The sequence below is a fragment of the Petaurus breviceps genome, unplaced genomic scaffold (assembly GCF_028583685.1).
Source record: "Petaurus breviceps papuanus isolate PSGF00001 unplaced genomic scaffold, PetGlider_PUasm1.0 175, whole genome shotgun sequence".
Lineage (NCBI taxonomy): Eukaryota > Metazoa > Chordata > Mammalia > Diprotodontia > Petauridae > Petaurus > Petaurus breviceps.
Window position 1 is genome coordinate 52,208,703 of NW_027185764.1, and position 22,774 is coordinate 52,231,476.

At 39.9% G+C, this 22,774-nt stretch overlaps 1 protein-coding gene across 5 annotated transcripts in view; it reads left to right on the forward strand.

Moving 5' to 3' along the window:
• Positions 1-22,774, forward strand: part of CAST (calpastatin) — a 127,761-nt gene that overhangs the window by 24,108 nt on the left and 80,879 nt on the right. For 4 of the 5 annotated variants that reach the window (XM_069085152.1, XM_069085155.1, XM_069085150.1 and 1 more), the window contains one exon: positions 7,292-7,360. In XM_069085152.1, the coding sequence (XP_068941253.1) occupies positions 7,292-7,360 (69 nt within the window). Of the gene's footprint in view, positions 1-7,291; positions 7,361-10,920; positions 11,066-22,774 lie in introns of those variants that run through there. The other variant, XM_069085154.1, reaches the window with a different exon arrangement.

The window sequence follows — 22,774 nt, forward strand, 5'->3', positions numbered from 1 at the left end:
TGCCCCTTCACTGCAGCTTTCTTTTTCTTTTGGTTTTGTTTCAAGCAAGAATGTCAAGTTTGAAACAATTCCGTTCTATCAGTGTGTGTGTGTGTGTGTGTGTGTCCACTTATGGTCATTTAACAAGTATCTCACACTATAGTCCCAACCATGAAATTTTAATGTTTGTAGATTACCTAAAAACTGTGTGATTCTCATACCTTTCTGCCACCATCACTACCACTTAGAAGAAGGTAGACAAGAATGAGGGTCATTTTGTGTTTTTCTTTATTTTATGGGGTGCATGGTCAAAGAATTCTATCCCCAAATGGCCAGCCTAGTAATGATAAGCTTCTATCTACTTAAGCTAGCTTAATTATTGGAAGGTTGATGGTATGTTGTGTTAGTAGGATTAGGCTTCAAGACTTTTCAAAATAATAGAGTCTGTGAGACTTTTCATTTTGCTATTATAATCTAGAACGGCACCTTTTTGAGGTATCAGAGTAGGATTTTTGAGGAATTTTACATTTATACCTATTAAATTTAATTTTGTTATCACCATCTCTGAAACATACTAGTTATGTGACTCTGGTCAAATTGCTTAACCTCTCAATGCCCTCAGGCAACTCTTTCAGACCGTAAGGTGCAGAGTAGTTGCTGGTCTGCATTAGCAAAAGCAGTTTCTTCACCGGAAGTTCCTTGTACAAATTTGGTCCCTTCAGAAATTCATTCTATTAGATCCAACCCATTAGCCTAGCCACTGAGGTTCTTTTGGATTCTTCCTTTCAATATCCTTTATGTCATCTCCGCCAGCCACACTCCTCACCAACTCTCTCAGTTATAGGGCATCTAGGTGGTGTAGCACCAAAAGTGATGGAACTCACTGGTAGGCTTAGAATGGGGCACAGAATGATAGCTTACCTTTTTTTTTTCTTTTGCCTTATTAAAGGTTAGGATTTTAATAAAAATTTGCTCTTTGTTTTGCATAGTTATTTGATTTTTGTTGTTGTTGTTGTTACTGACAGTCATTATGTCTATGATGTATGGAGCTCAGCAGAAATGCTGGTTTCCAGACTTTGATATCTAACACATAAAAAGGAATGTGGCACAGTAGAAACATTAGGATGTGAATCCTTAGACACTGCCTGCACAATCTTGGACATGTTATGTTGTTTCCCTCCAATAAAATGTAAGTTCTGTTGGGGCACAGACTAATTTTTGTCTTTACATCCCTGTGGATCTCAGTTTCTACATCTGTAAAATGAGGGGATTGAACTAGATGACCCCCTTCCCCTACCTTTTCCTTCCAGAGCCAAACTTATAATCTGGGTTTCTGAGATATTTTAGGACCAGGGACAGGCACCTGTTCACAAGTGGAAACTTCCAGAATTCAGGTTACCTTGAGGATAATGGATGGGGGTGAGAATACTGTAGCACCTGTTATACTATCTTTGCAGACCTTTGGTTGAATGGGGAGAAGAATTGGTTTGCATCACTCAGAAAGGACAGGAGAAACTAATTCAAAGAACTTTGATTACTTAAGGTAGAATTCCAGTGGTTCCTGGCTTTTATAACTGAGGAAATTCAGGGGACACACTCAGAGCATTAGAGTCCAAGGACTAATGATGTGTATACATAGTGTACACACAAGAAAGGATAAACTAGTCATAAAACCCAGGTGATCCACAGAATAGCAGGAATGTGGAGAGGCAGATAGAAACTAGGAACATTACTAAGGAAGATTCTCTGAGGCCAGAGCTTCTTCTATATTCCCAATCCAGAGACAGAACTGAAGCCAAAAGCTAGGTGGGACTGAGTCCACAGATGGAGAAAAGCAGGACCATCTGACCCAAGTAAAGGAGTGAGAAGGGGTCAGTTCATTCCCAATAGTTTGGTTGGTTACTATAAATCTACTAGTATCTCAGGGTGATATTAGAAAATCTATTGAATAAAGCCTCTAATTGATTTATATGGTAAGAATTATGTATCAATATGTCAAATACTATGTAAAATGTTACAATATTTCTCAAAATTAATAGATCATAATCTCAAAAATTGTAATTTAATCTGTTTTTACCTATAGTTGTCATAGGGTCAGATTTCTTATATTTAAACTAAATTCAACCTGCATATTCAGTAAATATTAAGTGCCTACAATGTATAGAATGCTGCATTAGGCATTAGGAAGATAAAATTAGATAAGACATATTCCTACCATCATGGAGTTTATAGTCTAATATGACAACATGACATAAACACAGTTGATGTCAATGAAAAGTGGATGAGAGAAGTACAAAACAAAATCATTTCTGAGCAAGAAAAAATTGGGAGATCTCCCCAAGGAAGGTTTTATGGAGGATGTGGCATGTAAGTCAAATTTTAAAGGGTAAATAAAATTTCAGCAGGAAGTAGGAGTGAGAGAGGACATCCTAGGTATAAGGATTACAACATGGACAAAGGCATTGAAATGGGTATGTTCCAGAGACAGGAAGATCAGTTTGATGGGAGCATAGGGTACGTGGTACATATGATAAGACTGGAAAGGGAGATGGGGGGAACACAGGGGAGAGGTTGTAAAAGATCTTGCATGACAAAATCAAGGAGTTAGAATTCTACTTGGTAGGTAGTAGGGAGCAACTAAAGATTTTTGAGTACAGGAATGATATGACCTGATTTAAGTACAAGGAAGATTGATTTGGCATCCATGTAAAGGATAGTTTGGAGAGATGTGGCATTGGAGATGGGAAGACCTGTTGGGATACCACTGCAGTGTTCTAGGAAAATGGTAATATAGACCTATACACTATGATAATGACTAGAAAAATAAATGAGAAGGCAGATATGAGAGCTACTGGAATTGGAATTATGAGGTCTTAGAAAGTACTAGATATGAGAAATGAAGGATAAGCAAGAGTCTAAGATATCATCTTGTTTTCAAAAATGGGTGTCCTTTTTTTAAAGGAGAAAATTCCAAGGCTTGGAGAGATGATTAGACATTTCTGCCCTTTCTTCAATTTTTAGCAGAATTCTCTAAATTGTTAGTGATGCAATAAATGTTGCTTCCATGCCAACAGAGGGTGAAAACAAAACTCAATGTACAACTTATGTTTTTTTTTTCTCTCTTGCAGTCAGTCATATGAGGCAAAGCACAGATTTTTATTTTTTTACTCACAAATTACATCAAATTCAAAAGACTCAAAGTAGATACATATTAACAGAGAAAAAATGGCATACCATAGTTATTTTGTCCCTGAAAAGTATCACTTTCAGTTTCACATACTGAAACTATAGAACAGATATTTCACTTTGACATTCAACTTGGGCCTGTACTGTCCAACCAACTCACAAGCTCCAGATCTCCTGGCTGGCTCTCACTGGTCCTTCCAGATTCAAGATGACCCTGCCAGTGGTATTATTCTCCTCTTAGAAGTAAGATTTTTCAGAAATCACTACCTGCTGATTAGCTGGCATCCAACTTTGGTATCTTGCAATTCTCAAACTCATGAAGATAACAGCATGGTAGGAAATGTCCATTTATCAGAATTGCTGGTCATGGACCTGACTCGGGGAAGAAAACAGGAAGCAGAATAAGCATATGTTCTCACTTCCATGTACTTTTTGCTGTCGTGAGTTAAGGAGGGGAAAGAAATTCTTACCCATCTCCTACTGGAAGTCCAAGAGACAGAAAGTATTTCATGTAATCCCAAAGAAAGGTTGGAACAGCTTCTCCTGAGTTTCTCTTATAACCTACAGAGTGGGTGGTTCTTCCCAACTAAGTTGCCAATTATCTTTGCTGCAACCCATCAGTCCTAGGGACCAATAAGAAGTTGCTGTATCATCTTTCCAGGGCATGTGCCCTTCAGCAAGGACACATGTCCCATAGAAAGGAACCAGACTGTATGTCCAGTTCCAAAGGAGTTTCCTCAATATAGCAAATCAAAGAGTTCCCCAATATCCCCAAGGATCTGGGTCCAGAATTGAATAGTATGAGGATTGCTTTTGGGAAATCATGAAGTAAGGCCCAAGCATATATAGGAATCAAAAGACCAGTTTTTTTTTTTACAATCAACAAAGGATAAAAATTGAGAACAACCATCTACAGCTCCCAACCATTAAAGCTGAGAATTGTAGAGGACGTGTTGGGCATAAGCGAGCTAGGCAAAGGATGTCATCATAAATCTATGATTCAAAAAGATAGCTGGTCATCTGGAGAGAGCAAAAGGATAACTCCTGAATAACATAGGTGTTCTTATGTCAAGAGAATTAAGGGAAGGCCTCAAGTACATTGGGATAGATTGTAGCTAAATTATGGAAGGACATGGACAAGAGCCCAGCAGAATGCTGTGGGTGGCTTTCAGTCTGCATCACTGGAAAGAGTACCCCATCTCTGAGATCATAGAGGCATCTGAGCATTGCAGTAGTTTGTGTAGTTCCCCCTAAACTGCCATGGTGAAGTCTTGCACAAAGTAGTCTTAATAAATGTTTGTTGACTACAAGGATAAGTGAATGAGTTCATTTGAATTATTCAGAGTGGCCTACTTAACACCAGTTGTTGTCAAATCAGAGATTTCACTGGTCTATCAAACTTCTACCAATAAAAATTCCCTTTAGAAATTCAAATCAACAATTGTTCTCTAATGTATAGTCTCATAAAGTTATCTGAGGGCACTGAGAATTGATTTACCCAGTGTCACACAGTCAATATTCATCAGAGGTAAGATTTGAACCAAGGTCTTCCTGACTCTGCTAAGCCACAGTCCTACTCTATATCAGCTAAGTAGAGCATAGGACTTAGGATCAGGAAGACCTGAGCTCAAATCCTGCCTCAGACTCCCTACTAGCCATATGATCTTGGACAAGTCACTTACCCTCTCTCAGACTCAGTTTCCTCACCTTTAAAATGTAGATAATAATAGCACCTACCTCATAGGGATGTTGTAAGGAATGAGTTTCCATATGTAAAGTGCTTTGTGAATCTTAAAGCACTATGTAAGTGCTAGCTAGTAGTAGTGGTAGTTGTAGCAGTAGTAGTAGTAGTGGTAGTGGTAGTATTGTTATTTTATCAGGATTTAAACTATTGGTCTGCCAACATCCAAATTCAGGAAACAGCAAATGAGCAGGATCATAGGGTCAAAGGTTGAGAGTTAGGAGAGACCTTAGAAATCATCTTGGTCACACATACTACCTCCATTTTACAAATGAGTAAACTGAGGCCCCTAGAAGTGAGACAGTCACATAGGTAGTAAGCATCAGGGTCAGGTTTTGAACGAAGGTATTCTGACTGTCCTTGGCCTGGAGAGAAGGGAATGAATGCAGAGAAATGTGGTAAAGGAAGAATCAACCTGTCTTCTTGGCAACTCTACAGATACATGGGGTAAGGAAGAGCATGGAGGCAAGGATGACTAAACTTTCTGAGTAGCTCAGAAAGCTGGTGATGTGGTTGCCAGAGAGAGAGAAATCAGGAAGAGAAGTGAGTTTGAGCTCAGCAATTAGAAATGATCTGAAATCCCTCTCCGAAAGTTTAAGACTATGGTCATTGTCTGTGTGACTTTCCAGTGAAGACTGAGAGTTTCCAGCACACTGCTGGGAAGAGTACCTGAAATACTTACAGATAATTCTAATGTCAGTAGGATGATTTGGTTCAACCTTGTTCTTTAATGAGAAATTTCTAGGCAGAGTTTTGATCACAGCTGGCTGCAGGTGGTATGGATTAGTGAGAGAAATGCTGGATTTGGAACTAGAGGGCCTGGGTTCAAGCCCTGACTTTGCTGCTTAGTAATTTTGCAACCTTGGGCAAGTCACCTTTATTTCTCTGGGCCTCAGTTTCTTCTAATGTAAAATGAAGTATTGGACTAGAATGATCTTTAAAGTCCCTTCCAGAGCTAAATCTGTGCTCTTATCTTGTATCTGTTTAGTCATTTTTCAGCCATGTCTGACTCTTCGTGACCCCATTTTGGGGTTTTCTTGGCAAAGATACTAGATTTGCTATTTCTTTCTCTAGCTAATTTTACAGTTGAGGAAACTGAGGCAAACAGGGGAAGTGACTTGCCCAGGGTCACACAAAGGGTAAATGTCTATAGTCAGATTTGAACTCAGGAAGATGAGTCTTCCTGATTCCAGGCCTGGCACTTTATCCACTGCACGAGCTAGCTACCCTTATCTTATATCTAGCATGAGCTAGCTGACCTTGACTGTTTGGCAGGGGTGTTGTAGAGAGGACTTCACCATCAGGCAGGAAGATGGGCTTAGATGACACCCCTTTGATTCTTTGAAAAAGAAGGCATCAGCTCAAATTTTTTTCAGAGAATTTCTCTTCCAAAATAAGGTCCTTCTAAATTCTAAGAAGGCAAACAAAGTCAGTGTTAGTTAAATATTTAATTAGTGTTTTTATACCCATTCCATCATATCTGATACACTACAGCCATATTTTTGTGAGTCATGTGTACACTAATGGGTACATTGGGGCCCCTTTTCATGATAGTGTGTAGAGTATGTTGATAAGCATTTTATAGGTAGGTGTTAGAGCATGACTTTATTATTTTGTATTATTATAGAGGTATCACCATTGCTTTTGCCCGTTGATGGTCATATCTGTGGTCTATTTGATGACAAAGTGCTTAGTCAGGAGTACAACCCAAATCATAGCCTTTTTCCCTAAGAGAATATAATACACTTTCCTTTAAGGATATGGTTTGCATAGTAGGGCCAAAAGAGGAGATGACCTTGAGGTACCTTTTCACAACTCTAAAAGATCATTAAAGAATGCAGGAGCAGGATTTGAACTCATTTTATGTTTTCTGTTTTAGAGTTTTTTGATGAAAAATATATGAAAAGCTTGATGCTTGCAAATCTAGTATGTTAGCTCCTATTCCTATCACTGTTTTAATATTTAGATGATGCCTATACAAAAAAATGGCATCTCCCTCCATGTTTATAATTTTCTTTATAAAACTGATTGGCATATTGATTGTATTTAAACTTTTCTTAAAGGAAAAATAACTTAAGAACAGGTGTTCCAATAAATTTGGTGTTTAATCAACTTTTGTGAAATACTCATACGTATATGAATTTGAAACAAAACTGAAAATAAAATAACTCCTCTCCCCCAAAAAATATTTAGATGACCTTCATGCAAAGCATGAAAAATTTTATTTTTAGGCAAAGTATGATATTTGTCAATCTGGTGTGTTAGTTACAAAAACAATTCTTTTTGTTTTTCCTTGAGAATAAGTTTGCATTGAAATGAAAAATTTTCCTTAACTTCCTTGTTGCTGTATTTTCACACACTAATGTTGCAATTTTGTGTTTTAAGGAAAAAACAGCAAGTCACAGTAGCACTCACCCCTCCAGGATCTCTACAAGTAGAACAGCCTCTAGTAAGGTGAGTGCCATCTCTTTATGGTATGTGGCATTGTGGCATGGCAAATGGTAAATGTGAGATCATATGTCTGTCATGGGGGAAGGGGTTAAAAAATAAAAGAGTGAAAAATATTATTCTTGATGTTGATTTAATCTATTATGCAATGTCTGTAGTCACATGCTGGTGTTAGCATTGAGTCACTGCACATGCAAGCAGAGTAGAAATCTAGTTAACTCTTTTTTTCATAAAGTGCTGATGTCTTAAGGTATGACTGGCTTATTAATGCCTTTCAACTTTGAGGCCAGTGAATGGCTTCAAATAGGTAACTAGGCAGTACAGCAGATAGAGTACTGTGCCTGGAGTAAGGTTCCCATCCAGGCCTCTTTCTACTGCGTCACACTCTTCTCCTTCAGAGAGAGCTGAAGGACACAATAAACAGAGCATTGGACCTTGGGGTTATGGTAAGAGTTAGGAAGGCTGAGTTCAAGTCTTACTTATTAGCTCTATGACCCTGGGCAAGTTACTTACCCTATGTTTGCCTCAGTTTCTTCCTCTGTATAATGGAGATTATAAAAGCCCCCATCTCCCAGGGTTTTGTGAAGATCAAGTGAGATAATTCTTGTAAAGCACTTATTAGCACTATGTCTAGCACATAGTAAGTCCTTAATAAATGTTTGTTCCTTTCCCTTCTCCACTACCCCAATAAAAATTATACGTTTTTCTTTCTAGAAATAAACTGGTCAGGGGCAGCTAGGTGGCGCAGTGAATAGAGCACCGGCCCTGGAGTCAGGAGGACCTGGGTTTGGATCTGGCCTCAGACACCTATCACAAAAAATAGCCAGGTGACCTTGGGCAAGTCATTTAAGGGGCAGCCAGGTGGCACAGTGAGTAAGAGTGCTGGCCCTGGCTTCGGGAGACCTGGGATCGGTTCCAGCCTCAGATACTTGGCACCCACACAAAATAACTGGCCGTGTAACCTTGAGCAAGTTACTTAACCCCAATTGCTTTAAAAAAAAAAAAAAAGAAAGAAACTGGTCTCACCTTGCCCCTTTTAAATTTGAGTGGAATGGTTTCATTCCCAGGTAAAGGCTTGAATTGGGAACTTTGCCCTTTTTTTTGCCCTGTTGGCATAAAATAAGGGTAAGAAAAATTAAAGGAGCAGCTAACTGGCACAGTGAATAGAGCACCAGCCCTGGAGTTAGGAGGACCTGAGTTCGAATCTGGCCTCGGACACTTAACACTAGCTGTGTGACCTTGGGCAAGTCACTTAAACCCAATTGCCTTGCCTTCCCCCACTCCAAAAAGCAAAATAAATAAATATAAAAAAATTTTTAAAGAAATACTTCACCTGGAACTCTTTTATAGTATGGGAGGATATAAGATGTTTTGTTTTAGAACATTATGAAACAAAATATAATACATAACTTGACCAAATGTTATAGGAATACTATAGGACAGAGTGTTATTTGGAATATAGCATATAAAAATTACCCATGCACCATGTGAAGATCCTTAAAATAAGAAAACTCTTGAAACGTGATGTGGTTTTCATTGAAATATTAATTATCAAACCAGGAAACTAATTGTATTTTATACTAATTGTATAATTAAGATGCAAGCATTGATCAGTTACCAAACGATTTTTAAGCACAAACTCTGGACCACATTGTGCCAAGTTCTGGGGATACTAGAACAAAGAATGAAATAAGGCATCCTTCTAAGAAACTTATATACTAATGGTGACAAATAGATATATTAGGAGATGCAGCTTAAATATCAAGTGAATGAATAGAAAATAGTTAACTATAAGATAGTTTGGGAGACAAGGCAATGACAGTTGGGGGATTTGGAAAGGCTTCATGCAGAAGCTAGTGGCCGAGCTGTGTGTTAAAGGAAAGAGATGGATTCTGTGAAGCAGAAGAAGTAAGAAGGGTTCCAGGTGTGTGGGAGGGCCAGCACAAAGGCATGGAGCTGGGAGATAGGGTATCATGCATAAGGAACCCAGAGAAGGCTTTGGAGTCAAGGAGATTTAGGTTCAAATCATGCCTCTGACATATACAGACTGTGTGACCCTGGATAAGTCAGTTAAACTCTCAGTACTCTAGGCAATTCTCCAAAACTATACATTTCAGCACAGGTGCCTGGCTGCATTGACAGAAAGAGATTATTCACTGGAACTTCCACATACTAGTAAAATCAGAGGTCAGGTACAAAAAGTTGTTAAAAAAAAAAAAAGTTTGATCCCATTAAAGAACATCTCTCTTTTAGCCTTAAGATTTCCTAGTGTATTCAAATCTATCTGAATGCAACTCCTTCAGGAATGCTCTTATGCAATCTTCCAGTAGAAAAAAAATTATTTTAAAATGAGTCCCCTGTGTTCTAATGATATTTTCATGTTTGTCACTTTTTTTAAAAACAGATTTAATTACTACATCAACTGTCAGTTGTTTTATAAAGAAGGATGATGAAGTCTAGAAGGTTAAATAACTCACTAATGTCAAAATAGTAAGTAGAAGATCCAGGATTTGAACCCAGGTCCAGGAAGTGATAATTTTACTATAACCTACCTCCTCATAACAATAATGGCAATAATAACAATAATAACAACATTTATGTAGTGCTTTAAGGTTTGTACAGTGCTTTACATATATTATCTCAATTGATCATCACGAGAACCATAGAAGATGGGTGCTATTATCTCCATTTTACAGTTGAGAAAACTGAGTCACAACGCCCAAGTTTAAATTTCAGCTCTGCCTGTCTGACCTTAACCTCTCTGACCCTCAGTTTCTTTCTCTGTCAAACAAGGGGGTTGGAATGTACAGCCTCTATGAGCCTTCTAAATCCATAATCCTACAATACTAAATGGCTACAATGTATAACTACAGAAATTATCTTTCGCTCTCCTGTCCCCTCCCTCCCTTTGTCTCTAGCATAAAATTTATTCCATATTGAATTGGAGAGTCAAACTACCTTTTGAAGAAAAAAAATTCACAGATGATTAATTGTTCATCATAATTTATGAATGAGCTTGTCAATTCCTATCCCCATTATAGGCAGGTACAAAGCCTCGGAGGATGGGAATGGGGGAGTGGGGGATGTGGGGTACAGGCAGACTAATCTTTAATAGGACTTGGGGAGATTTGACGGTATGACTTTTCTGCCCACCCTCTCCCCCAAGTCTCCCCCAAAAAGATGTAACAAAGGGCAACCAGCAGCCAGTGAGATTTGTGTCCCACTCCGGACCTTGGGGGTTCACTTGTGATTTATTTTCTATAATCTGAGCTCCTTTGGATCCCTCACCCACTCCCAACCCCACCAGGGCGCCTCTGCATGGCTGAATTTTGATCTAAGCAGTCAGATTATGTGCATTATGTGATATGTTTCCACAGGCATGGCAGTATAAAGATTTCTAATTGAGTTATTTATAGCAACTCTTATGACAAATCAGTCAAACCTATCCATGGACTCCTCTTCCCAGAAAGAAACTGGGACTCCGCAGTGAGAGGAGGTGGGGCCACTTAGGCAAGGGGCGGAACCCACATACGTAAGGTACCCTCGGGATCAGCTGTGTCCTATCAAAGGGAGAAGGGCTGGGCAATGACTCTGTCAAAACGGAAACCACGACTAGGTTCCTCTGAAAGCAAAAAATGAGGACATTTGGAAAATAAAGATCTCTGAAGTACAGGAAGCTGAATTCCAAGGGGCTCAGGCTTCCTGCATAAAGTGAGTACCGCTTGGGGACGGCCCCCTCTCCCTGCTCTGGCATCTCTAAATTAGAGTCACTTTCCTGGCAGCCTTTCCCCCTTCGCCTCTGCCTTCCCTGACGGCTGACTTTGAGAGATGTGACTTTTAACTGAGCTGAAGATATGTTGCTCTGTGGATGATTTCAAAGTTTAGACAGAGTCTCTTCCCGCTTCTCCCCTCCTCGCCTCCCCTCCAGCTAACACAGCGAAGCTTTTCAGTTGGCTATGCAGATAGTGATAGGGACTGAAGGGGTAGGATTACCCAACAAGGCATCTGTATGACCTAAACAGAATTCTGAAAGAAAGAAATGCATAGCAGTCCTGTAGATCTTCCCTTGAATTTTATTTTTATAGTGAATTGAATGTGTCCTCGCCATTTTAAATACCATAATTTGTACAAATGATCATGAAGTTTTACATAGAGGGAGGAGGATGGTGAAAAGGAAACAGCCCTGGGTTTGTCCTCAGAGGCACAGAGTTTGTATCCTGCCTGTGCTGCTGATCATCTGGGTCACTTGGGCCATCGTTTTCACTTCTCTCTGCCTAAGTTTCCTCCTCTATAAAATGAGAAGAGCTCTAAGGCCCATTCTTAACTCTAACATTCTTTGATCATGATGTACCCAGTATTGCATAGACAGGGTGTGGTGTCTTCAAAGAAATCCTTTGTTGGGACCTCTGTACTCCTTGATACTCTAGTATAAAGAGTACCACGTTAGGCTTTGCTCAGTCCTGTTCTTCCAAAAGGTCTGTGTTTCTACTCCATTTAAATAATATTGCCAGAAATAGTGGAAGAAGCAGGTATACTTATCCCCATTTTACAGCTATAGGTACAAAGGCGCAGAATACTTGCCTAGCATCACACAGGTTTTCAGGGAATAAAAAAAAAAAGACTACAAACCAAGTATTTGACTAATAAGTCATTTCTTTAGTTACCAGATTATGGGGTCATAGGATTTAGAGACCATCTAGTCCCACTCCCTAATTTTACAGATGAGGGCAGTAAGGCCCAGAGAGCTTCAAAGTGACTTGTCCCAAGATTGGAATCTGGGTCCTTTGTTGTTTTGATCATCTATGGATCAGGCATTTGCTCAACCCAGAACTCTATTATACCATACTGCCTCTTTTTACTGATTTCCTGTCAATACATATGAAACAAGGTAGAGAAATATGTAGCAAAGGGTTTATGAAATTTCTCCAATATGAATAGAAGTTTATAGTGTTTATACTGCATTTCAAGGAGACCTGTCTTGCCAAGAGAGAGCTATCTAAGTATTTTGGTCATTCCTAAAATTTTTGCTTAAGAGATCCAGCATTTGAATTGTAATAGTGAATCTTCTCATTATAAGTCTAGGGGCATGATGGTGGATGGAGGAAGTGCTTTACTTGGCATACTAATATGGTGGGAATCTACTTTCAGTTTAGCAAAATCATGTATTCATAAAGAAAATACTAAGTTCTATCTCCAGACTGATGGACAAATTCTCAGACAAGATGGGAGCAGGAACCAATGTAAATGTAGCAATGCTTTCTAATTTTTTAGTAAAACCTCTAATGAGTTATGTAGATTGCAATATTTAACAGGCATGAATATCTATTGTGGTTGAATAGGCTTACATAGTTGAAAAGCACATTTTAACCAAATAAATAGATAATGATTTCTGGAATTTTTCTTTTTGGTCCTCTGATTTTATACTGTAGAAATATTTATATTGTATAGAAACTGTGTCCTCTGATCAAGAACAACTTGTCATTGAGTTGTGTCCAACACTTCATGACCCCATGGACTGTACTGTCTGTGGAGTTCTTTTGGAAAAGATACTGGAGTGGTTTGTCTTTTCCTTCTCCAGTAGATTAAGGCATACTTGACTAGCACCTCTGGTGGGAGGACCTGTTGAGCCCTTTTCAGGGTTGCCCATTCTTCTCTGGTGTCCACCTTCACCCAACTCTCACCTGTGGTTCCAAGAAGCTGTAGCATGCCCAGCAACTACACCCCTATGAAACCCTGTCTCGGCAGACAGGTAATTGACAGGCCTCAAATCTGTCTGTGAGTTAGGGTGACGTGTACCTCAAACATGGGATGACTTCCTCTAGAAAAATGTGCAGATGAGAACAACGTGCCCCTGTGGCCATGGAGATGGCTGAGGGAGGTGCTGTGGAGCGCTCAGAGCTTGGTCAGAGGTGCCAAGAGCATCCACTGATCACAGGCCATTGCCAGTCGTCTTGGATTTTGTTCTAACCTTGAACTTTGATGACTTTGGAAACAAGAACAAGGCTGATAAATCTGTGTAACTCCACCTCACTTAAATCCATTCACATGCAAGTCAAGACATCACCCCCTGATGTCTTTGGTCCTCTTCAGAAACAGAGGATGAACCACAACTCAGGTCTTCCTGACTGCAGACCCAGTGAGTCCCTGAGCTGCCCCTCTCAGAACAACTGCATGTCTGCAATATGTAGGTCACCGGGTGAGGCAGAACTGAAACCCAGGATTTTCCTAGTCCAAGTTATCCACTATGCTGCTTGGGCCCTGCTGTACCTGTCCTCTATAGAACACACTAACCATGTGTCATTCTCCACAGTAAAAAGTTATAGTTTATAATATAGAATAATAGTGAAAAGGCTAAAAAAAAGACTTAAGAATAAAAGAGCCATTTCATTGAATTACATGCATCAACCAATTATATAAATTTTACCTTGTGATCTTTTCTTAAAAGTCCTTTTCAGTGTTGGATCTGAATAATCAAAGAATAAACATTTATTCTCTGCCAAGTTGTGACGATAGTATAGATTTTAAAAAGTTCCAGCTTGAAAGCATATTATAGATTGTTAGCATATGTTCACTTTTTTGTTCCAAATCTGCAATAATTAAATAGTCATTGGGTTGGGAAGTTCAAGTTGTCCTCCTGTGCACCTGGAATGGGACCCGTTACTTGCCTGGGAGGGGGCTCCCACCACCGATGCAGATCAGCACCTTCTGAGAGCCTCATAATCTTAGAGTCACTGAAGGTTTGGGGGACTTGCCTGTGTGACAGAAGCAGCTCTCAGCACTTTGAACCCAGATCTTCCTAACTTGGGCTTTGTATATACTGTTCCATGCTACCTCTTGTGACAGAACATGGGTGTGTTTGTGTGTGTGTGTGTACTAAATATAATATATGTGTGTTTATATAGTGTATATATACTATATATAGTATATAGTATGTGTGTATATATGTGTGTGTATTTATCTATCTATATACATATATATGTATGTATATAGTTTTTCTACCAGTTTGTTTAGTTCCCTCTACCACTTCCCCCCCCCAAAAAAAACACTAAACTCCCTTATGTTTAGAGTTAGATTACCTGGGTACAAATAGTGGTTCTTTTAGTCCCTTTGTATTTTTGTTGTTGTCTTTGTTCATTGATTTCAGTCCCGTCCAAATCTTCCTGACCCTTTTGGGGTTTTCTCGGCCGAGACACTGGTGTGGTTCGCCATTTCCTTCTCCAACTCAGTTTAAAGATGAAGAAACTGAGACAGACTGGGTTAAGTAACTTGTCCAGGGTCACACAGCTAGCAAGTGTCTGAGGCCAGACTTGAACTCAGAAAGATGAGTTTTCTTGACTCCAAGCCCGGCACTCTACCACTACACCACCTAGGTACCCATCTATAATTTTAGTCAAAGGTATCTTACTTCTCTTAAGTCTAAATTTCCTTGTCTGTAAAATGAAGGTCGGACTTGATGCTGTTTATGTCCTTTATATTGTCCTTATTTATAATATGTCCTCTCTATTAGTCCTTTATGATTAATGAAATGTAGAGTATAAAAGCTCTGACAGTCATAATGTCCTGGTACCCAAGAACTCATAAATAAAACTTTATCTACTATGACTCTTTTTGAATCCTCCACTAAAGTCCTACTGATGATTCATCATGGCATAGAGGTGACTGGTTTCTCAACAGTTACATGAGCAGAGCAAAAGCTCTGACAGGTCATGCCAAGCTAGAAAGACTTCAGATACTGCCCAGCAGCGGACTCTGTATCTGTAGCCAAAGACCAGCCTTGCTAAGTATAGAGAGAGTCTCATCTCCAGAAGGCTGGCACATCACTGGGTGATACCCCCTTGGCTACTGAGTCTTATGAAGTCATCTACTAAGGTGTGCAGGGCTGGTGATCTGGGTAACTGGCAGTCACCCGGCTGTTGGGGTGGGGGGAGAAGGAAGAACAAGATGATTTCACAACTTCAGACCTGGGCAACTGGAAGAAAGGTAGGGCCTTGTGCAGACAGAGGGCATCTAGGCAATGCAAAGAAAGGGCTGAAGGAATAGGAGAAAGTCTAGTTCATCATGAAATCATGAAGCTTTTTTTTAAAGTATAGAAGTCTTATTTTGTAATATTTTATTTTCAATCTGTGAACCAGAAAATTGTTTTGAGTGTAACAGATCTGTGAGAGCAACTCCATATCGGTTTTTCTCCATTAAATATGTTTTAGCACATAAAACATTTTGCTACACCTTATTTTCCAGAAGGTTGATTGGAACAAAGTATAGTGCCTTTTAAAGTCGTCCCTGGAAACTCTGTCATTTGTCTGTCTTGTGTGGAGGAGAACGTATTATTTACTTACCCTTATTTCTATTCTAGCACGCCACCATCCAGGTTCTCCATTTCCAAGTCATACTCTGCTCATCACTCTTACTCACCTCATACATTGTAATCAGTTGCCAGATCTTGTCCTTTCTGCCTCCCTCTACATCTCTGACATCAGTCTACTCCTCTCCACCCACAGTCACCACTCAAGTTTAGGCCTCCATCACCTCTCAGTGGTCCATTATAATAACTTCCTTCTTGGTTCCACCTTCTTCGAGTCTCTCCCCATTACAGTTCTTCCTCCATAAGACTGCCAGAGTGATCCTTCCTACCCTGTCATGTCCCTACTCTATAAACCCCAGTGGCTGCCTGTTACCTCTAGAATCAGATATAAACTCCATTGATATTTGGAGTATTTACCCTGACCTATTAGTCCAGGCTTATTATACTTGAATCCCCTACACTCTGCAGGCCAGTCAAGCCTTCCTTCTCACTGTTCCTCATACAAAGCATCCCCTTTCCTTTCTTCATGCCTTTGTACATACTGTTCCCCATGCTTGGAATGCACTCCCGCCTTACCTCCACCTCTCAGTCTCTAGTCTTGTCTAAGACTCAGCTTAAGCTCTATGGGATGCACATGCCTTTCCTGATTCCCTCCCTCCACAGACCACCTTGCATTTATTGCATGTGTATTATTAATATACTTATTTAAGGAATATATTAATTATATATAAAAATATACACACACATGCATACATACACACACATACACACGTGTCCTCCAATAGAATGTAAGCCTCTGGAGGGCATGGACTATTTCACTTCTGTATGTGTATTCCCCAACTCCTATCCCAGTGCTTGGCACATAGTAACAGCTTAATAAATACTTATTGAGTGATTGTTTGAAGTATTTGAAAATTGAAAAACTGAATTTACTTTGAAACATAGAAACAATAATATGCTTCCAGGCTCATCTTGAGTAGTTAATTTTGAATTGCCTTTTTATTTAACAATGTAAAATAAATGGCCAAAAAATAGTTCTGGTTCACAGTGTATAAATTCACAAGAGTAAAGCCCCATTGCAAAGCATCTCACAGCTTTATACGCCTGGTTTTACTGAGGGTCAAATTATACAATGCCCCCAGTGTAGAGTATAATTCATTGATTCAAGAAATTATTTGTTGAGCACCACTGTCCTAAAGACATCGATAAAATTTAAAATATATTTGTTTTGGGTCAGGCCTGACTCAGGATGGTTTGGTAGGTTAATTTCAGAATTGAAACAAAATGAAACTTGCAGGGGAGGCTAGCTGGCACAGCGAATAGAGCACTGGCCCTGGAGTCAGGAGGACCTGAGTTCAAGTCCGGCCTCAGACACTTGATGCACTTACTAACTGTGTGACCTTAGGCAAGTCACTTAACCCCAATTACCTTGCCTTCCCCCTCCAAAAAGAAAATGAAACATTTGTAGACTTCCTTAACACTTAAGAAAAGAAGGCTTACTTAACAATATCATAGAAAAGGAATTCAGCAAGGATGAAGCATTGAATCCTTGCCCCCATTGTGGAATAGGCTTTTAGGTGACTCTGTGACCAAGTTCAAGCTTTAATTCCATGGGCCAATTAAATCTCAATGATCATCACCTTTTGAAGTGGGAGGTGGAAATAGCCCAGCCTTGTTCTGACTTCAAGGCAGGTCTCACTTCCTTTTCCAATGATCCTTTTCACCCGTTAACGTATTCTCATCCCTCATTCGCAGATGAGGACACTGAGATCAGAGAGGTAAATGTAATCCCCAAGACCACACAGCTTATTAGCAGCAGAACCAGGATTAAAAATCTGGATCTCCTGACTCCCGTCTAATGTTCTTAATCTTCTCCACAAAGAACACTGAGTTCAAATCCAGAAGTCATGGGTCAATATTCTAGCGCTGTCACTTGCTACCTGGGTGATCTTGGATAGATCACTTCCCGTCTATAGGTCTCACTTTTGTTATCTTTAAAATGACAGGGTTAGAATGGATGATGTTTGAGATCACTTCCAGACCTGTATTTGTGAGCCTTTTCTATGAATGAATAAATGAAGCATTTACTAAATGCTTACCATGTGAAAAGTACTGGGGATACAAGTAGGAAAGGCATGAGTCCCAGCTCTCAAGGACCCTGGGACCTTTCCATCTGACTTCTAGAGGAAGTTTTCTGTATGTTGTGTCTCTGCCATTAAAAATGGGAGTTCCACGAGTGATGATTTTCCCTATTTCATTAAAAAAAATAGATTTGGGGAATTTCTGATCCAATCTCCTCACTTTTCAGAGAGGTGTAATGATCTGTCCAAGATCATAAAGGTAGGCTTCAAACACAGCTCCTCCAACTCAAACCCACTATGTTAGCCTGCTTCTTTTCCTGCTAATGGCATTCCTATGTGCATATTTACCTAATCTTTGAAGCCTTAGAATCTCCTTTGATATGCTCCAGATCTGTCAGTGACTAAGAAGTCCATTGACCTGGCATCTGTAATGCCTCTTTCATGTTCCCACGGCTACTAGCCCCATTCAAGCTCCTTTGTTACCTTTTGCCTAGATTATTACAGTAGCTTTTGACTGGTCTCCTTCCTGGCCTCCCCAGCCAAACCATTCCTACACTCCCCTGATAGATTAATCTTCCTCATGCACAGCTCTTATCCCGGCACAAAAGCCTTCTATAGCCTATCATGGTTAAACTCCTTAGGGTGGCAGAGTAGGTCCTGCATAGCATAGGCCCAGCCTATTTCTCTAGCCTTATCTCCCACCACTCCCTTGGACACACTCGGTAGTACTCTCTATTTCCAGTCAAACTGAACTACTCACTACTCCCCCAAATGCTCCGTGGTGCCCTATTTCTGTCTCTTTGTACTTGAGATTCCCTCCATCTAGAGCAACAGGTCCTAAGATGAGGTGCGCAGGCCTGGGACCTCCCCACAAGGGGTCTACTGTTGGATTTCATGGGGTCCATGAATTGGGATGAGGAGAAAATTATGTCTTTGTTTTCATAAAGCATTGCTTGTCATTGTAGTCGTATGTATTTTATTTTATGCATTTAAAAATATGATTCCGAGGACACTTTATCAAACTGCCAAAGGGGTCCATGACACTAGAAGGTTAAAATAATGGTAATAATAACTAACATTTATCTCGCTTTTACTCTGCAAGTCACTTTGCTAAGCACTCTGTAAATATCTCATTTGATTCTCACATCAACCCTGGGCGGTAAGTATCATTATCATCCCTGTTTTACAGATGGGGAAACTGAAACAAAAAGAGGTTAAGTGTCTTATCCAGAATCACTTAATAGCTAGTAAGTGTCTGAGGAAGTATTTAAAATCAAGCTTTTTTGGTTTTGGTTTTTGAGGGTTAAGTGACTTGCCCAGGGCCACACAAGTTTCTGATGCCAGATTTGAACTCAGGTCCTCCTGACTCCAGGATCAGTGCTCTATTCACTGTGTCACCTAGATGCTTCTGTTCTAGAAAGTCTTTTATGATTGCAAACTAGGCCATCTTTTGTCTCAATTCTTACTTAACTCTTAGTCATTGAATGGGCAGATACTGCCCTGAAATCAGGTCTTGCTGATTCGAGGTCTGATACTCTATAGCTACCTCTGTACCAGAAAGTCTTTTATGATAGCAAACTAGGCCATCTTTTGTCTCAGTTCGTGCCTAGCCCTTTGTCACTGAATGGGCATTGCCTCAGACAAACTGAGCCCTGGCAAAGACCTTAATTTAGAAAGACTGAGGTCATCCACTGCATCCCAGGCCAACACCAGACATCTTGACCTTTGTCTTGCCACTGGTCTTTGATAACTCTGGTGGAGAGAGAGAGGCTGATTGATGATTTTGCACAGCTCTGTCCCACTCATATCCAGTTCATTTGCAAGTGACATCATCGTCTTGATATCATTAGTCTTCTTTGAGAATGAAGGACAAACAACAAAAACAGAAAGTCATCCTATACCTCCATCTCTGTCATTTGAAATTCTGTCTTTTCTTAAAGTCCCAGATTAATATCATTTTCCCATGAAGTCTTCCCAGAATACCTCCTTCCCCAGACCCTGAGCAGATAGGCTTTTTCCTTCCGCTGTACCCCTTTGACTTGGGACATTTATCATACTATCTTGTATTATAATTATTTGTATAACTACAGTTATTCGAGTGTGTGTCCTTTCTTCCCTATTAGATTGTAAGCTCCTTGAGACTTCAGAGACTTTGTCTTTGTTCATCTTTGTGTCCTTAGCAGCACCTATCACAAGGCCTTGTGTAAATAATATGATAATAATATGGTTGGGTTGATTTCACCAGTTGTATTTCATAAAGGCAAAGCTATAACAATGGGAAACATCTATAATAATTGAAAAGAATAAAATTATGTACCAAGTCTTCTCAAAGACAGCATCAACATATTGTATAGATTGTTAATCTGAGGGCCTCTGGTGCAGGAAAGAAGGAAGAAAACATGCATTTATTAAATGCCTACTATGTGCCAGGCCATGTACTAAGCTTTTGACAAATATTATCTCACTTGATCCACACATCAACCCTGGGAGGTAGTGGTATTACTATCCCCATATTACAGTTGAGGAAACTGAGGTAGAGGTTAAGTGATGTGCCCAGGATCACGCAGCTGGTAAGTCTGAGGTCAAATTTGAACTCAGCTCTTCCCAACTCTAGGCTCAGTGCTCTATCCATTGTACTACCTGGCTATCTCATATACCATAAAGTGTATATGTTACATAAAAATACAGCCTAACATAGTTTAAATTTGATATGAAATGAATATATTCATTGTCTCATTCTCTCTACAACCAGGCTTCCAACCTCATCATTCAACCACAACTGCTTTCTTTAAAGTTACCGGTGATCCCTTAATTGTCAAATCCAGGGACCTTTTCTTAATACTCACCCTTCTTGACCTCTCTGCAGTCTTCAGCATTGACAGTGCTTTCTTCTCTCTGGTTCTCTCTCCTGGTTCTCCTCAGTGTCCTTTGCCAGATCAACATCCAAGTCACACCTGCTAACCCTCTCCCACAGGGCTCTGCCCTAGACCCTCCTTTCTTCTCCCTCTACTGTTTCACTTGGTGATCTCATCAGCTCCCATGGATTCGATTATCATCTCTATGTTGGTGATTCTTAAATCTCTTTATCCAGTCCTAACCTCTCTGCTGACCTCCGGTCTCACATCTCCAATTGTCTGTTAGACATCTTGAAATGGATATCATGTAAACTCAACATGGCCAAAACAGAACTCAGCGTCTTTTCCCCAGAGGTCATCACCATCCACCAGTTTCCCAGGCTCACAACCTAGTTATCATGCATCCCAAGGAGCTCCTCAGTATCTCTTGCCCCCTGGATCCATTCTGTTGCCAAAGACTGTCGATTCCACCTTTGCATATCTCTCTAATATACTGCCCTGCCCTCGTCTCTGATTCTGCTGCCACCCTGGTATAGGCCGTCATCTCACACCTGGGTTGTTGCAGTCAACAGCTGGTTTCTCTGCCTTCTATAATCCTCCCCCCAACTCCAGTTCATTCTCCATTCAGCTACCATGGTGATTTTTATAAAATGGTTCTGTCACCTCCAGGATCAAGTACCAAATGCTCTGTTTGGTGTTCAAACATAATTTCATAACTTAATAGCCTTGTTACACCTTACTTCTCAGCACATACTCTTCAGTACAAGACACTCCTCGCACTCATGCCTCCCATCCTGGAATGCTCTTCTCATCTCTGCCTACTGACTTCCCTGGCTAAAATCCCACCTCCTGCAGGAAGCCTGTCCCAGTCCCTCTTAACTCCAGTGCCTTCCCTTGGTTGATTACTTCCTATGTGTCCTGTATATAGCTTGTTAGTTCATGGTTGTTTGCTTCTTGTCTCTTCCATTAGATTATAAGGTCCTTGAGGGCAGAGGCTATCTTTTGCCTTTCCTTGTATTTCCTGGGGGGGGGGGGGGGGAAGGGGGTAGCACAATGACTGGTAAATAGTAGTTTCCTTAGAAACATAGTTTCTTTACTTAGGCTATCGCTTTTTTTAATGGACTATTTTAAAATAGAACAGACCACATCTGAATTTCCTTCTAGGACTATCTTGTCTCACTTTTGATTTTTTATCCTTTGTCTTAACACAGTGCTTGGCACATAGTAGGCACTTAACAATGCTTATGAATTGATTGGCATCATCTTATAATAATATCAAGCATTCAGATTTCAATGAGACCAGAAAATCCTGTTCTGACCAATAACTCTGACAAGTTTGCTGTGTTAATCTGGGCAAAAGCTCCATTCTGTCAGGCTGAGAGGCTCTTATTATTGCTACTTCAGGTTTTCCTCCTTCCTCTTAAAGTACAAAAGGAAAAAAATCTAGGTTAACTCCCAGGTCTCTGAGCAAATACTGTTGGGGTAGTTTGGCCTTGAGGTCAACATTCCTTATCTTGAACAACATACTTCTCTCTCTCTGGTTCCTTTTTTTCATATTTGGCAGCTCTCACTGAGTAGGTACTGTCCCGTGTTAGGTATCAGGTGGTGTTTTATTCAATTCCTTGCTGACATTTATACTAATCCTTCTTACTGAGATTATTCATGTATATCTAGGTTACAAGGTTATTGTCTCTATTTTTTTCTATTGAGTCTTTAAAGTCTGTTCAGTTTTAATTTTGGATACTTTCGTTATATTATTCAATAGATTTTTTTTAAATTACTCTTTGTTTCTGCAATTTTCTTGATAAATTTTTGCTGATAGGTTATTTTCTCTGCCAACTTTCTCTTGCCCAACATGCTGAAGGCTGCATTTTGTTGTTGAAAAGGCCAGTAACTGTCATTTGTAAATAAATATTTAACTGATTTGTAATTAGTTCATGCGCAGAGCCCTGTCATAGGGGCTGAGAAAATCAGGACTTACGGAGTTTTTGGTGGTCTAGATTGAACAAGTGTCTTTGCCCCAAGAATTTCATTCAATTTAGTAAACAATTATAGGGAGTACTTAATATATGTCAGACACTATGCTGGGCACTGAGGATCCAAAGAAAAATAGAACTGGAGCTCACATTCCTCACGGAGCTCACATTCTGCTGGGAGAAAACAACTAGTATATAGATCTTTT